We start from the raw sequence: 16981 nt of genomic DNA on the forward strand, positions 1-16981 counted from the left end.
GAGGTGGCACACCCAGGAGTCAAGACTGGCACACAAGCTGAAAGGGCAATATTACTCTCCCACTGTTTTTTTATGTATTTTTTGTTTTTTCAGGGAGACTTTAGAAACCCAATAATATTTAAAAAAAAAAAAAAGGCTTTCTATGGCCCACAATTAGAGAGAGAGAGGTGGCACAACCAGGAGTCAAGACTGGCGCACAAGCTGAAAGGGCAATATTACTCTCCCACTGTTTTTTATGTTTTTTTTGTTTTTTTCAGGGAGACTTTAGAAACCAAATAATATTAAAAAAACCAAAAAAAAAAAAGGCTTTCTATGGCCCACTGAATGAGAGGGAGAGAGGTGGCACACCCAGGAGTCAAGACTGGCACACAAGCTGAAAGGGCAATATTACTCTCCCACTGTTTTTTTATGTATTTTTTGTTTTTTTCAGGGAGACTTTAGAAACCCAATAATATTTAAAAAAAAAAATAAATAGGCTTTCTATGGCCCACTGTATGAGAGGGAGAGAGGTGGCACACCCAGGAGTCAAGACTGGCACACAAGCTGAAAGGGCAATATTACTCTCCCACTGTTTTTTTAGGTTTTTTTTTTTTTTCAGGGAGACTTTTGAAACCAAATAATATTAAAAAAAAAAAAAAAAAAAAAATATAGGCTTGCTATAGCCCACTGAATGAGAGATAGCGCACACACAGCAGTGGCACACAAGCCCTGACTGAGGCCAATATTTTTCTCCCACTGATTGATGTAGTGTTTCTGTGTTGAGGTAGATTTTAGAACACAAATCACGGAAAAAATAAATAGGCTTTCTATGGCCCACTCAGTGAGAGATGGCACACACAGGGATGGCACTGTAGCAGAAATGCCAATCTTAATCTCCCACAAAAAAAAAAAAAAAAAAAAAAAAAAACTGTCCTACAATTACTATCTCCCTGCAGTAATGTAAGCCAGGTATGGCAGGCAGCAATAGGAGTGGACTGATGCACAAATTAAATAAAAAGTGTGGACAAACAAAAAAGATAGCTGTGCAGAAAGGAAGGAACAAGAGGATATGTGCTTTGAAAAAAGCAGTTGGTTTCCACAGTGGCGTACACACAGCAATACAGCTATCACGGAGCCTTCTAGGGCAGCCCAATGAGCTACAGCGCTGAGGGGAAAAAAAAAAAAAAATAGCTTCCACTGTTCCTGCACACCGAAGGTGGTGTTGGACAGTGGAAATCGCTGCAGCACAAGCGGTTTGGTGGTTAGTGGACCCTGCCTAACGCTCTCCCTGCTTCTGATGAAGCGGCAGCAACCTGTCCCTAAGCTCAGATCAGCAGCAGTAAGATGGCGGTCGGCGGGAACGCCCCTTTATAGCCCCTGTGACGCCGCAGACAGCAAGCCAATCACTGCAATGCCCTTCTCTAAGATGGTGGGGACCAGGATCTATGTCATCACGCTGCCCACACTCTGCGTTCACCTTCATTGGCTGAGAAATGGCGCTTTTCGCGTCATTGAAACGCGACTTTGGCGCGAAAGTCGCGTACCGCATGGCCGACAAGCACAGGGGTCGGATCGGGTTTCATGAGACGCCGACTTAGCCAAAAGTCGGCGACTTTTGAAAATGATCGACCCGTTTCGCTCAACCCTAGTTGAAGCTACAAGACCTCTGTCAAGTCCTTCAGTGTTTTGAGGAATGCACACGGCTGGTAAGTGCAGACGACACCATCATAAGCATGAGCATCCCACTAATGTATCTGCTGATGCAAAGTTTGACACACATTAAGGAGCAGGCATCTTCAGCCGAGGAGGAGGAAAGTCTTGATGACAGTCAGCCATTGTCTGCTCAGGGAACTCTCCTGGACAAGATGGCGGATGAAGAGGAGGAGGAGGAGGATGATGATGGGGATGAATATTTATGGGAGGAGGATGCTTCTCAGGGGGCAATAGAAACTGGTGGCGTTGCAAGGTCAGGTACAGGGTTTTTGCGGGACAAGTGATGTTGATTTGCAAGAAAGTGCTCCTCAACCCAGCACAAGCAGTGAATTGACACCTGTAACATTGGCCCACATGGCTGAGTATGCCTTGCGTATCCTAAAAAGGGACCCCCGCATTATAAAAATGATGACCGATGACGATTACTGGTTGGCCTGCCTCCTGGATCCACGATATAAAGGAAAATTACAAAATATCATGCCACATGAGAACCTTGAGCAAATATTGGCTACCAAACAAGCAACTCTTGTAGACCGTTTGGTTCAGGCATTCCCAGCACACAGCGGCGGTGATGGTTCTCACACGAGCCGTAGGGGGCAACATGGCAGAGGTGTTAGAGGTGCACAAATCCGAAGTGGCATTGGACAGAGGGGTTTTATGACCAGGTTGTGGAGTGATTTCGCAATAACCGCTGACACGACAGCTACTGCTGCATCGATTCAAAGTGACAGGAGACACCATTTGTCCAGTATGGTTACGAACTACTTTTCCTCCCTTATCGATGTTCTCCCTCACAGGTCATTCCCCTTTGATAACTGGGCATCTAAAATAGACACCTGGCCTGAATTGGCAGAATATGCATTACAGGAGCTTGCTTGCCCAGCTGCTAGTGTGCTATCAGAAAGAGTCTTCAGTGCTGCTGGTTCAATACTGACCGAAAAAAGGACACGTCTGGCTACCCGAAATGTTGATGATCTAACCTTCATTAAAATGAACCAATCATGGATTTCAAATTATTTTGCCCCACCTTCCCCTGCTGACACGTAGCTTGCCTGAAAAATGTCTTGCTTTTGGCCTCCTCTTACTGACTTCTCCAATTCCTCCATTTGCAGCTGCTGAATGTCCACCATAGGCCATTTTTATACCTCCCTAAATGGGCTGACTCCCCCCACAGGGCCGTGGTCACCACCTGGCGCAAGCACCAGTGCGAGTGCCGTTTGCCTGGACAGGTGGGTGTGCCCACTCTTGGGCGACGGCACTGGCACAGGGTCCCTCATAGTACAATGAATTGTCTCTGACGGTGGTGGTGCATAACCAACGTCAGACACACCATCGTAATATGAGGGGCCCTGTGCCAGTACCGCCGTCCACAAGAGAGTGTTCCCCCCAGCTCGAACAGTGCTCTACCACTGTTCCTGTCCACTGCTAGATGAGTCTGCTGGTACATTGACCCAGACCACTACATTCCCCTTGCACTCTACACAGCCAGAATCTGACCCAGCTGAAAGTCAGGTTCCCCTTCCCACATACTATACCACCTTACAAAGAGGGACAAAGAGGAAGGTGCAGATGAAAGTGCAGGTTCCTTCATCAGGTGGGGGGGCATACTCGTTGGCGACGTCACTGGCACAGGGCCCCTCATAGTACGCAAAAGTGTCTCTGCCGGTGGGAGGCGCCACCCGCCGTCAAACACACCGCCATACTATGAGGGGCCCTGTGCCAGTGCCAATGCCAATGAATGCCCCCCCCCTGCTTGCTCAGGATCACAGCACTTGCAAAGTTGCAATACTTACCTCTCCCTGCTCCACCGCCGTGACGTATTCCGCGTTTCCTGGGCCCACGAAAATCTTGAGCCAGCCCTACCCCCCACAACTTTAGCCAAATGACCCCCAGTTTTCAATGCCTAACTATTATTATAAAGTAAATTAAGATTGACAAGCTTAAATAATAAGAATTTATGTTTTTGGCATTAAAATGGGCACTGTAGGTGTTTTCCTGTCCTCCACTCACTGCCGACTTTGATTTCCCATTGACTTGCATTGGGTTTCGTGTTTCAGTCGGCCCATGACTTTGCGCAATAATCGGCCGATATCACGCGACCCGACTTTTGACAAAGTCGGGTTTCGCAAAACTCGACTCGATCAGAAAAAAGTAAAAGTCGCTCAACTCTAGGCAACACCATACAGGTGTAAGAAGCCTCCAATGGAAGCAATCTGATAGCTAGTTAATTTTCATTAAGTCTAAGTGGGTGTTAAGTAGTGATGAGCAAATATACTAGTTACTCGAGATTTCTCGAGCACGCTCGGGGGTCCTCCGAGTATTTTTTAGTGCTCGGATATTTAGTTTTTCTTGCCGCAGCTGAATGTTTTACATCTGTTAGCCTCTGTACAGGCCTTTGTACAGCCTCTATATATGATTATATATACCTTAGGGGTCCAGAACCTGTGCCTGCGCCTCGCCCGACGCGCGTTTCGGAGTTAATTATCCTTCGTCAGGGGTAGAAGGATAATTAACTCCGAAACGCGCGTCGGGCGAGGCGCAGGCACAGGTTCTGGACCCCTAAGGTATATATAATCATATATAGAGGCTGTACAAAAAGTTTTTTCTATACACGTGATTCCAGCATAAGCTGGCACTCATGAACCTAGTGATAGGTTCCTGCACACTCTCTAAGTTTTTTTGTTGGAGGTTGGAAATAATTAAAATTTCACATTGAAGCACTTGGTCACTTTATTTATATTGTAGTATATTTGCACACTTTATAATTATATAATTGTGATTTTGTGGATTTTTTTATATTTTAAAATTTTATTTTTTTTTTAATTTTTATTTTTATTATTTTTCACAATGAATATGAGTTTTATGCTCTTCTTACACAAGGGAGATCTATTTTTGTACAGCACGTTTTAATATATCCTGATATAGTAATAGGGGGATAATTAAGGAACGATAATTACACCTGGTGCCGCGCAAGTTTGTTAATGTTAATTTGTTATATAATTTTTATAAAATTCTTTTTTTATATATTGTAACCATTGCCACTCCCATAAATAAAGGCATATTTTAATAATCCTATGCTTTGATTTTTATTTTTTGGTATTTGATCCTTGCTGTATTGCTTTAGTTTTAGTTCGGTCTTTCACTGTGGATTCCACAGTATTTGTCACACAGCGCACCCTGGTGGTCTATCTAAGAATATATCTTTCACTATAATGCTTATAAATATACAAATACAAGATAAAGTGTAATCTTGACCAACCATACGTGAACTGTGATATTTATTAATTATGTAGATATGGTAGGAGTATTATGTATGTGTTATAGGCTGAGGCAGAACAGTGAAGTACTACACAAAGTGAACAAGGACAGTGGTTTTATTAATTGCATTAAGGGACTGGCATTTATAAATGGACTATTGAGTTAAAGGGGTTTTTCCACAAACAAAGTTTATTTTAATCAATAGATGTTGGAATAATAATTTCCAAAATTAGATTAGTTTAACATTTTTTTTCCCGTGCTGAGATAATCTTATAAATGTGCCCCTGCTGTGTACTGTGTAATGGCTGTATCTGACCTTGCAGGAACATGGTCTGATCATACCAAACAGTTTTTAACAAACAGGCAGGGAAATGTTTTAGCAGGCAAAACGAATCAGCTGTGATCCCGTGCTGTAATGTCCATCTTCTTTTGCTTCCTCCCCTGCCCAGGAGCTGTGGTATGATCAGACCATGTTCCTGCACAGTCAGACACAGCCACTACACATTTATAAGATTATCTCGGCACAGGAACATTTTTTTTTTTAAACACATCTAACTGTGGAAATGATTATTATTACAAGATCTATTGATTAAAATCACCTTTACAATTAACTTTGCTAGTGGAAACAATGCTGTAAATAAGGTTTTCGATGCCAATGGTATTTTTTTAAACATTATTGACAATTTTTTCAAAATAACCATTAAAAATAGTAAAAAGAAAAACTACTTGAAAATTTCAAACGGATACTGGGAGCTTTCTAAAATTCTAACTTCTTGTTTGAGGAAATCCACACGTACATTAGTCTCAATGAAGAGACTCTGACGGCATCTTATACTGAAGCTTCTAATGAGCATGTGCAAAGGTCACTGTGGAGAAAGGGGGGGATGCAGGGTCAGGTGCGACATTACCTATTGTGATTGGTGGATCCTGTGTTACTGGGTGTGTAGAGAGGCATTACCTGTAAGGCCGGCCTCACACTAGCGAGTTTTACGGACGTAAGAGCGCAGAAATTACGTCCGTAAAACTCGCAAAATAAACGGCACAATTATTCTCAATGGGGCTGCTCCTATTAGCCGTATATTACGGTTCAGTATTATACGGCTTTCTACGGCCGTACAAAATCGCAGCATGCTGCGTTTGTCAGCGTATTGCGCAAAAAAATCGCTAATGAAAGTCTATGGGGGCGAGAAAAATACGGATTCCACACGGACCTGCAGTGTGACTTGCGAGAAATACGCAGCGGTGTTTAATGAAAAGTCGGTAATTCAATTGCCGGCTTTTCATTTCTCCTGCACAAACCCGACATGATATGAGACATGATTACATACAGTAAACCATCTCATATCCCCTTTTTTTTTGCATATTCCACACTACTAATGTTAGTAGTGTGTATGTGCAAAATTTCAGCACTGTAGCTGCTAAAATAAAGGGTTAAATGGCGGAAAAAATTGGCGTGGGCTCCCGCGCAATTTTCTCCGCCAGAATGGTAAAGCCAGTGACTGAGGGCAGATATTAATAGCCAGGAGAGGGTCCATGGTTATTGGCCCCCCGTGGCTAAAAACATCTGCCCCCAGCCACCCCAGAAAAGGCACATCTGGAAGATGCGCCTATTCTGGCACTTGGCCACTCTCTTCCCACTCCCTGTAGCTGTGGGATATGGGGTAATGAAGGGTTAATGCCACCTTGCTATTGGAAGGTGACATTAAGCCAGATTAATAATGGAGAGGCGTCAATTATGACACCTATCCATTATTAATCCAATTGTTGGAAAGGGTTAAAAAACACACACACACATGATTTAAAAGTATTTTAATGCAATAAACACAGCGGTTGTTGTAATAATTTATTGTTCTCTCAATCCATCAGGAACACCCTCGCTTGGAAAAATAATAAACGCACAAGATGCATACCTTCTGGTGAACCGTCTCGTCCCACGAAGTAATCCATCTGAAGGGGTTAACTAATATTACAGGCACGAGCCCTGCTAAATGCAGCTGTGCTCCGTGCCTGTAATCCCCTGCAAATGAATGAAATGTAGGTCATTGACCTACATTTCCTTCAGTCGCGGTGAGGCGCCCTCTGGTGGATGTTCTCATGAACTGCAGCCTGGGAACTTTTTCCCACGCTCCAGGTCAGATGAGGACATCCAGCAGGGGGGCGCATCACCGCGACTGAAGGAAATGTAGGTCAATGACCTACATTTCATTCATTCGCCGGGCATTACAGGCACGGAGCACAGCTGCATTAGCAGGGCTCCTGCTTGTAATATTAGTTAACCCCTTCAGATGGATTACTTCGTGGGACGAGACGGTTCACCAGAAGGTATGTATCTTGTGCGTTTATTATTTTTCCAAGCGAGGGTGTTCCTGATGGATTGAGAGAACAATAAATTATTACAACAACCGCTGTGTTTATTGCATTAAAATACTTTTAAATCATGTGTGTGTGTGTTTTTTAACCCTTTCCAACCATTGGATTAATAATGGATAGGTGTCATAATTGACGCCTCTCCATTATTAATCTGGCTTAATGTCACCTTCCAATAGCAAGGTGGCATTAACCCTTCATTACCCCATATCCCACCGCTACAGGGAGTGGGAAGAGAGTGGCCAAGTGCCAGAATAGGCGCATCTTCCAGATGTGCCTTTTCTGGGGTGGCTGGGGGCAGATGTTTGTAGCCACGGGGGGCCAATAACCATGGACCCTCTCCTGGCTATTAATATCTGCCCTCAGTCACTGGCTTTACCATTCTGGCGGAGAAAATTGCGCGGGAGCCCACGCCAATTTTTTCCGCCATTTAACCCTTTATTTCAGCAGCTACAGCGCTGAAATTTTGCACATACACACTACTAACATTAGTAGTGTGGAATATGCAAAAAAAAGGGGGATATGAGATGGTTTACTGTATGTAAACCATGTCTCATATCCTGTCGGGTTTGTGCAGGAGAAATGAAAAGCCGGCAATTGAATTACCGACTTTTCACAGATATCGCGCTCAATGAAATCTAAATACAGAATATATATATATGTGTCTCAATGACATATATATATATATATACTGTATATATGTTTTCCCGAACATTTGAGCACATAAATCCATTAGATGTCGGTTTTGCAAGCCTGCGCGAAAATCTCGCAGTACGGATGCCATACGGATTACATACGGAGGATGCCATGCGCAAAATACCCTGAAACACCCTGACTACGGATCAATATTTTGGGAACATTTCTCTGTATTACGGCCGTAGTACGGATGTATAATACGTGGCGTATTGTCTTACGCCAAGTGTGAGGCCGGCCTAATTGTAATTTTGCCACAAAAAATACAGGACGTATGAGTCCAAAAAATCCCATAGTAGTCATTAGGAAAATTGCAAGATTATTAAAAAACTAAAATTAGTCAAAATCATGGTATAAAAAATAAAAAAATAAAAAACAAATCACACCAATGTAGCACAAAAGCTTGGTGTAAAACAGTAGGTCATTTACTGATGACACATCGTCTTTAAAAATGGAAAACACAATAGTCCAATACACAATGAGTGAAAGGGTCAATAGTAGGGTTGAGCGACCTTCACTTTTATAGGATCGGGTCGGGTTTCACGAAACCCGACTTTTTCAAAAGTCGGGTCGAGTGAAATCGGCCGATCCTATAAAAAAGTCGGGGTCGGGGTCGGCCGAAACTCGAAACCCAATGCAGTGCATTGGGTTTCCAATGGTTCCCAGGGTCTGAAGGAGCGGAAACTCTCCTTCAGGCCCTGGGATCCATATTTAAGTGTAAAATAAAGAATTAAAATAAAAAATATCGCTATACTTACCATCTGATGCGCCCTGGTACTAACCGGGAACCTTCCTTCCTTAGAATCAGCCTTCCAGGACCTCGCGGTGACGTCGCGGCTTGTGATTGGTGCGCGGCCGCCCATGTGACCGTGACGTCACCGGAGGTCCTGGAAGGGCTGATTCTTAGGAAGGAAGGCTGCCGGAACGAAGCCGAGGGTGAGTATATACCTATTAGGTTTATACTCACTCTCGGACACGCCCTGCGTCGTTCCGGCAGCCTTCCTTCCTAAGAATCAGCCCTTCCAGGACCTCCGGTGACGTCACGGTCACATGGGCGGCCGCGCACCAATCACAAGCCATGACATCACCGCGACGTCATCGTGACGTCACCGCGAGGTCCTGGAAGGCTGATTCTAAGGAAGGAAGGTTCCCGCTTAGTACCAGGGCGCATCAGATGGTAAGTATGGCGATATTTTTTATTTTAATTCTTTATTTTACACTTAAATCTGAATTCCGATACCAATTCCCGATATCTTAAACATATCGGGAATCGGTATCGGAATTCCGATTCCAGATTCAGAAGATCGCCGACTTCATGGCCGACCCCACACAGGGGTCGGGTCGGGTTTCATGAAACCCGACTTTGCCAAAAGTCGGCGACTTCTGAAAATTGCCGACCCGTTTCGCTCAACCCTAGTCAATAATATGGTAGTTGAGGTTGGTGAGAAAAGTGCTGCGGTCTTAAAGGAAAATATAACATTTGTCTGGTGTTTGATATAAAGTTAGGGGTATAAATATTAATCTTTTGTAATAAGCCTCTTGCATTTTTGCGGTGATCGGCTGGGAGAGTCCTGTACTTTGTTTCTTTCATATTTACCTTTTCCATTTTAATAAGAAAAGCATCAACATAACTCCGGGGGTTACTCTCATCCAGATTTTTTTTGTTAATTTCAATAGTTTTTTCCACAAACTGAAGGAGGTTTTTCAGACTGATAAAGATCTTCTGGTGTCTGCCAGGAATATATTTCATGGCGCAGGGAAACATCTCATATAACTAAAATGAAAAAAAAAAAAAAAAAAATTGGGAGTTTAGAAAAAAACTAGTAGTAATGATATTAATAAACTGTTAGCATCATGTAATTTATAATAAACAGACAAATTTGCCACAAGCACCATCAAACCAGTCTATCATACAGTGCCTTCATTGTGTCTCACTTCCACCTTCATGAACACCCCTTAAAAACCAATAATTACTATTACCACTAATACACATCAGCCCTGCCCCATCATGAGACTGACTATGACCGCTACCAATCAGACTACATTTCGGGCAGCACGGTGGCTCAGTGGTTAGCAGCACTGTTCGTTTGCAGCGCTGGGGTCCTGAGTTTGTATGTTCTCCTCGCTTTTGCATGGGTTTCCTCCGGGTACTCCGGTTTCCTCCCACATTCCAAAGACATATTGATACGGAATTTAGATTGTGAGCCCCAATGGGGACAGCGATGATAATGTATGTAAAGCGATGCGGAATAAAGATAGCCCTATATAAGTAATGCATAATAATTTATCTGATTCGCCAAAATGCTAAACATTAATTTTTGATATATTGTTTTCCAAAAATCTAAACTTTTCTTAGTTGGAATCAATCAGTCCTTACTTCTTACCTGGCCCCATTCCGAGCTAGCGATTGAGAATGTGGTATAAATCAAGGAGATAATATTCAGCAGCTCTACATCCTCGTAATCATGACGATTTCCAAACATGATGGCAAAAATAACGTTACAGGCGGCTTTACTGAGGTAGTAGCGAGGCTCCACCAATGATTCTAGAGAAAGAAAATGTAATGCCAGAACAGCTTATATATTTATGCAATATATACATCCCCCCATCCACGTCAACCAAAAAAGTACACAAAGAGTAAAAGCAGCCCATTGAAAGCTTCTAACCTATCACTTTCATGCAGTGGTCAAAAAGTCAAAAATCATCGAGCCAACACCTTCATAGAACATTGTAATGTATGCAGAGGTCATTTGGTCCAAGTACAAACCAGAATTTGAGAGTCTTTTTAGTACAACCCCTGGCAAAAATTATGGAATCACCGTCCTTGGAGGATGTTCATTCAGTTGTTTCATTTTATAGAAAAAAAGCAGATCACAGACATGGCACAAAACTAAAGTCATTTCAAATGACAACTTTCTGGCTTTAAGAAACACTAAAAGAAATCAAGAACAAAAAATGTGGTAGTCAGTAATGGTTACTTTTTTAACCAAGCATAGGGGGAAAATTATGGAATCACTGTAACTTTTCATACCCAAAAATAACACCTGCATCAAATTAGATCTGCTCGTTAGTCTGCATCGTGGTAAATCATCACGCAATGTTGCAAAAGATGTTGGTTGTTCACAGCCAGCTGTGTCTAATATCAGGACCAAATACAAACAACATGGGAAGGTTGTTAAAGGCAAACATACTGGTAGACCAAGGAAGACATCAAAGCGTCAAGACCGGAAACTTCAAGCAATATGTCTCCGAAACAGGAAATGCACAACAAAACAAATGAGGAACGAATGGGTGGAAACTGGAGTCAACGTCTGTGACCGAACTGTAAGAAGCCGCCTAAATGAAATGGGATTTACATACAGAAAAGCTAAACGAAAGCCATCATTAACACCTAAACAGAAAAAAACAAGGTTACAACGGACTACGGAAAAGCAATCGTGGACTGTGGATGACTGGATGAAAGTCATATTCAGTGATGAATCACGAATCTGCATTGGGCAAGGTGATGATGCTGGAACTTTTGTTTGGTGCCGTTCCAATGAGATTTATAAAGATTCACATGAGAATGAAGATAAAGAAAGAATGCGGCACTCACCCGGTTTCTTCCACTGTAGTTAATTCTTTATTGAATGTGGCAATCCATGTTCAACACGGCACAATACAGGCTAAGGCATGGGGAGGGAGCAGTGGGGGAGTGTGCAGAGACAAGACGGACGACGGCCGTTTCACGCTCAGGCGCTTCTACGGGTCCATGTGAGTTGTGCTTATGATGTCAGTTCCTTTAGTAGGGTTAGACACCAGACATATAACATGTGCAATCAATTAGAACAATTAAAAACAACAACATACTTTTATCTCTGCATTCTATGCGGATTACAGGAAGACTACCATATCCAATTTGTCATTAAGCCCCCAGGGACCTTGTGCGTTTGTTCTTAGGATCCAACGAGCTTCGCGTTGTAACAAAAGCTTATTGTGATCACCGCCTTGCTGAGGGGATTTAACTATCTCTAGCCCAGCAAAGCTCAGTGAGCTTGGATCACCACCATGCATTTCTTGTATATGCTTGACTAAACGCACTCTTCCCTTCCCTGTGAGAATGGAGTTGAAGTGCTCCCGGAATCGTACCATTAGGGGCCTAATTGTCTTCCCGATATAAAATCGGTTACAAGGACAGAAAATTACATATACCAGAAATTTACTTTTACAGGTTATAAAGTCTCTCCTCGGGAAGACAATTAGGCCCCTAATGGTACGATTCCGGGAGCACTTCAACTCCATTCTCACAGGGAAGGGAAGAGTGCGTTTAGTCAAGCATATACAAGAAATGCATGGTGGTGATCCAAGCTCACTGAGCTTTGCTGGGCTAGAGATAGTTAAATCCCCTCAGCAAGGCGGTGATCACAATAAGCTTTTGTTACAACGCGAAGCTCGTTGGATCCTAAGAACAAACGCACAAGGTCCCTGGGGGCTTAATGACAAATTGGATATGGTAGTCTTCCTGTAATCCGCATAGAATGCAGAGATAAAAGTATGTTGTTGTTTTTAATTGTTCTAATTGATTGCACATGTTATATGTCTGGTGTCTAACCCTACTAAAGGAACTGACATCATAAGCACAACTCACATGGACCCGTAGAAGCGCCTGAGCGTGAAACGGCCGTCGTCCGTCTTGTCTCTGCACACTCCCCCACTGCTCCCTCCCCATGCCTTAGCCTGTATTGTGCCGTGTTGAACATGGATTGCCACATTCAATAAAGAATTAACTACAGTGGAAGAAACCGGGTGAGTGCCGCATTCTTTCTTTATCTTCATTCTCATGTGAATCATCGACTTTAGCTGCAGAGCACCGCCCCCACTTCACTAGTAGCTGACTCCGTCTGACTTTTGAAGAAGTTATTAGCCTCGCAGCTGGATTGCTTTATGACAGCTCGTTCAGTGCCGATCTGATACTGTCTTTCTTTCTTGCGTTTGTAGATTTATAAAGATGACTGCCTGAAGAGAACATGCAAATTTCCACAGTCATTGATGATATGGGGCTGCATGTCAGGTAAAGGCACTGGGGAGATGGCTGTCATTACATCTTCAATAAATGCACAAGTTTATGTTGATATTTTGGACACTTTTCTTATCCCCTCAATTGAAAGGATGTTTGGGGATGATGAAATCATTCCTCAAGATGATAATGCATCCTGCCATAGAGCAAAAACTGTGAAAACATTCCTTGAAAAAAGACACAAGGTCAATGTCATGGCCTGCAAATAGTCCAGATCTCAATCCAATTGAAAATCTTTGGAAGTTGAAGAAAATGGTCCTTGACAAGGTTCCAACCTGCAAAGCTGATCTGGGAACAGCTATCAGAGAAAGTTGGAGCCAGATTGATGAAGAGAACTGTTTACACTCATTAAGTCCATGCCTCAGAGACTGCAAGCTGTTATAAAAGCTAGAGGTGGTGCAACAAAATACTAGTATTTTTTTTTGTTTGTTTGGCTTTCATGATTCCATTAATTTTTCCTCAGAATTGAGTGATTCCATAATTTTTCCCCTATGCTTGGTTAAAAAAAAGTAACAAATACTGACTACAACATTTTTTTTCTTGATTTCTTTTAATGTTTCTTAAAGCCAGAAAGTTGCCATTTGAAATGACTTTAGTTTTGTGCCATGTCTGTGATCTGCTTTTTTTCTACAAAATTAAACAACTGAATGAACATCCTCCAAGGACGGTGATTCCATAATTTTTGCCAGGGGTTGTATATGAAAACATGTCTATATCGTAGAAATGTGGGTTTTTTTTTTTTTTTTGGTTTTTTTTTTTTGGGGGGGGGGGGTGATAGTATGGGATATCACAAAAATTATTTAAAAAAGGCCTCAAAAACAGTTCGGAGCCATTACGACAATTTGACTACGAAAGAAAAATGCAAAAGAACGATCCTAAGCAAGAAACCCGTTTCACTCCTAACACCTATGTGCAGCTTCTCTATGAGTTCAACATGTGTCTTTCTAAAAAGCTTTAAAGCAGGACATTGTTTAGTTAACAACAGGATTTTGATTGACTTTGCAAGATGCCTTGGGAAGGTCATGTTTTAATTTTAAATTTTACCCCTTAAGAACTGGGCGATTTTTCCTTTTTGCTCTTTTGTTTTTTTCCCCTCCTCTTTTTCCAAAAGTCCTAACTTATTTTTCTGCTCACATAGCTGTATAAGGGCTGGTATATAGATTCTTTATCTTTTGGTTAACGCATTAAGTTACGACATTGTGTTAAGACATCAGGACCAGCGTAGGACTGGAGCACCTTGGGCCCACCAGACAAAATCATTCTTGGCGCCCACTATGTAGCTACATAGAAATAAATTCAAGACTATCAATTGTGCAGTAAAACACGCTAATATCAGGGCATAATATAAGGTAGTACACATTTTATTTATGTAGCAGGGGTTGGGGTAGCCCCTCATAGAATATAAAGTAGCCCCTCTCATAGAATATAATGTAGCCTCCCACAGAATATAATGAAGCCCCCATAGAATATAATGCAGCTCCCTCATAGAATATAATGCAGCTCCCTCATAGAATATAATGTAGCCTTCCTCATGGAATATAATGCAGCCCCCCTCATAGGGTATAATACAGCACCCCACAAAATATAATGCAACCCCCTCATAAGGTATAATGCAGCCCCCCAATAGAACATAATGTAGCGCCCTCATATGGCATAATGCAGCCCCTCCACAAAATATAATCTAGCCCCTCAGAGTATAATGCAACCCCCTCATAAGGCAGCCCCCCATAGAATATACTGTATCCCTTCTGATAGGGCATAATGCAGCACCCCTCATATAGTATGATGTAGCCACCTGAGAGAATAATGCAGCCCCTACATATAATATAATGCAGCCCCTCCACAGAATATAACGTAGCCCACTCAGAGTATAATGCCAACCCCTCATAAGGCAGCCCCTCATAGAATATACTGTAGCCCCTCATAGGGCATAATGCAGCTCCTCTCATATAGTATGATGTAGCCCCCTCAGAGAATAATGCAGCTCCCACAGAATTATAATGTAGCCCCCTCATAGGGTATAATACAGCCCCCCTGAAATGGTATAATGCAGCCCCCTCCATCATCATCATTGTTCTCACCCTTCACCATTGTACTCATTACCACCTCCATCATTGTCTCCTCCCCCACTACCATTGTCCTTTACACCACCACCATCATAGCTTCCCCACCACCATCATCATCATTGCATCCCCCACCACCATCATTGCCCCCCACCACCACCATCATCATTGCCTCCAGCACCATCATCATTGCCCCCACCACCATCATCATTGCCCCCACCACCATCATCATTGCCCCACCACCATCATTGCCTCCAGCACCATCATCATCATTGCCCCCACCACCATCATCACTGCCCCCACCACCATCACTGCCCCCACCACCATCATCATTGCCCCCACCACATCATCATTGCCTCCAGCACCGTCATCATCATTGCTTCCCCACCACCATCATCATCATTGCCCCCACCACCATCATCATTGCCCCCACAACCATCATCATTGCCTCCAGCACCATCATCATCAATGCTTCCCCCACCACCATCATCATTGCCCCCACCACCATCATCATTGCCCCCACCACCATCATCATCGCTTCCCCCACAACCATCATTATTGCCCCACCACCATCATCACTGCCTCCAGCACCATCATCATCATTGTTTCCCCCACCACCATCATAATCATCATTGCCTCCAGCACCATCATCATTGCCCCCACCTCCATCATCGCCTCCAGCACCATCATCATTGCCCCACCACCAGTGTCAGACTGGCCCACCGGAGAACCGGAGGATTCTCCGGTGGGCCCAGGCACTGACACCTGCTGGCATATTGGCAGCAGCTGCCTAGGGCCCCCACTGCTCCAGGGGCCCCCCAGCCAGTGGAGTGTCTCTAATAGCGGCACACCCAGCTGCTATGGGGCCCCTGAGTCAAGGGGGGCCCTCCTGGTGCCAGAGAGCAGCAGATGGACAGGAGCCTGTCCCCGCTGCTAAAGAGAAATGAATATTCATGCTTGCCCACGCCCCCATGGGCGTGGAGAGGCGTGAATACCATTTCACTTTAATGGCGGGCAGCGTTAGCTGCAGGCTGAGGCTAACACTGCCCGCTGCTGCTGCTGAATGGGGGGCCCTGGAGGTGGGCCCCTAAAGGGCGGCGATCCTTGATTGCGATCCCTGCAGCTTGGGACCAGAGCAGAGCTGCAGGGATCCACACCATCCTCCTTCCTGCAAGGCACTTCCTGTCTGAATCAGAGTGGCTGGATGACGTCATCATTCAGCGTGGCTGTTTCAGAGAGAAATTTGGGATGTGCTGCGTCTGCTGGAAACGTGTGGAGAAGTGAGTGGGTGCTGTGTGTGTGTGCGGCTGTGTGTGTGTCTGTGTGTGTGGCTGTGTGTGTGTCTGTGTGCATCTCTGCCTGCGTGTGTGTCCTTGCCTCCGTGTGTGCAGCTGTGTGTGTGGGGGGAGGCAATGATGATGATGGTGCTGGAGGAAATGATGATGGTGGTGGGGCAATGATGATGTGGTGGGGCAATGATGGTGCTGGAGGCAATGATGATGGTGGGGGGGCAATGATGATGGTGCTGGAGGCAATGATGATGGTGGTGGGCAGTGTTGGACTGGGGTGTCTGGGGCCCACAGAAGGAATTGACTCTAGGGGCCCACCCTACAGCTATATGCAAATACCTGTTATCCGTTATCCCTGTTATAGTGGAGCATCCACTATAAAACAGACAGCTCCTGCACATCTACTGTGTGTATATTCATTCTCTTTTGGGTTTCCAGAAAAAGCAAGAGCAACACTCACAGCCACTGAGGGAATGAAAGGATCAGAGGTAAAGTTGTACATGTTGCTCCAGTCCAATGGGGATAAAAGCTCCACATTCCGCTTATCGGTGTGGGTCCTAGAA

General features: G+C 43.9%; 1 protein-coding gene across 1 annotated transcript in view; it reads right to left on the minus strand.

Moving 5' to 3' along the window:
- LOC143805923 (cytochrome P450 2B4-like) overlaps positions 1 to 16981 on the minus strand; it is a 113721-nt gene that overhangs the window by 31566 nt on the left and 65174 nt on the right. Inside the window, exons 5-6 of the mRNA XM_077285681.1 lie at positions 10395 to 10555; positions 9608 to 9784 (exon numbers count right to left, since the gene is read on the minus strand). Of these exons, the coding sequence (XP_077141796.1) occupies positions 9608 to 9784; positions 10395 to 10555 (338 nt within the window). The remainder of the gene's footprint in view (positions 1 to 9607; positions 9785 to 10394; positions 10556 to 16981) is intronic.

Source organism: Ranitomeya variabilis, chromosome 2, assembly GCF_051348905.1.
Source record: "Ranitomeya variabilis isolate aRanVar5 chromosome 2, aRanVar5.hap1, whole genome shotgun sequence".
Taxonomy (NCBI): Eukaryota; Metazoa; Chordata; class Amphibia; order Anura; family Dendrobatidae; genus Ranitomeya; species Ranitomeya variabilis.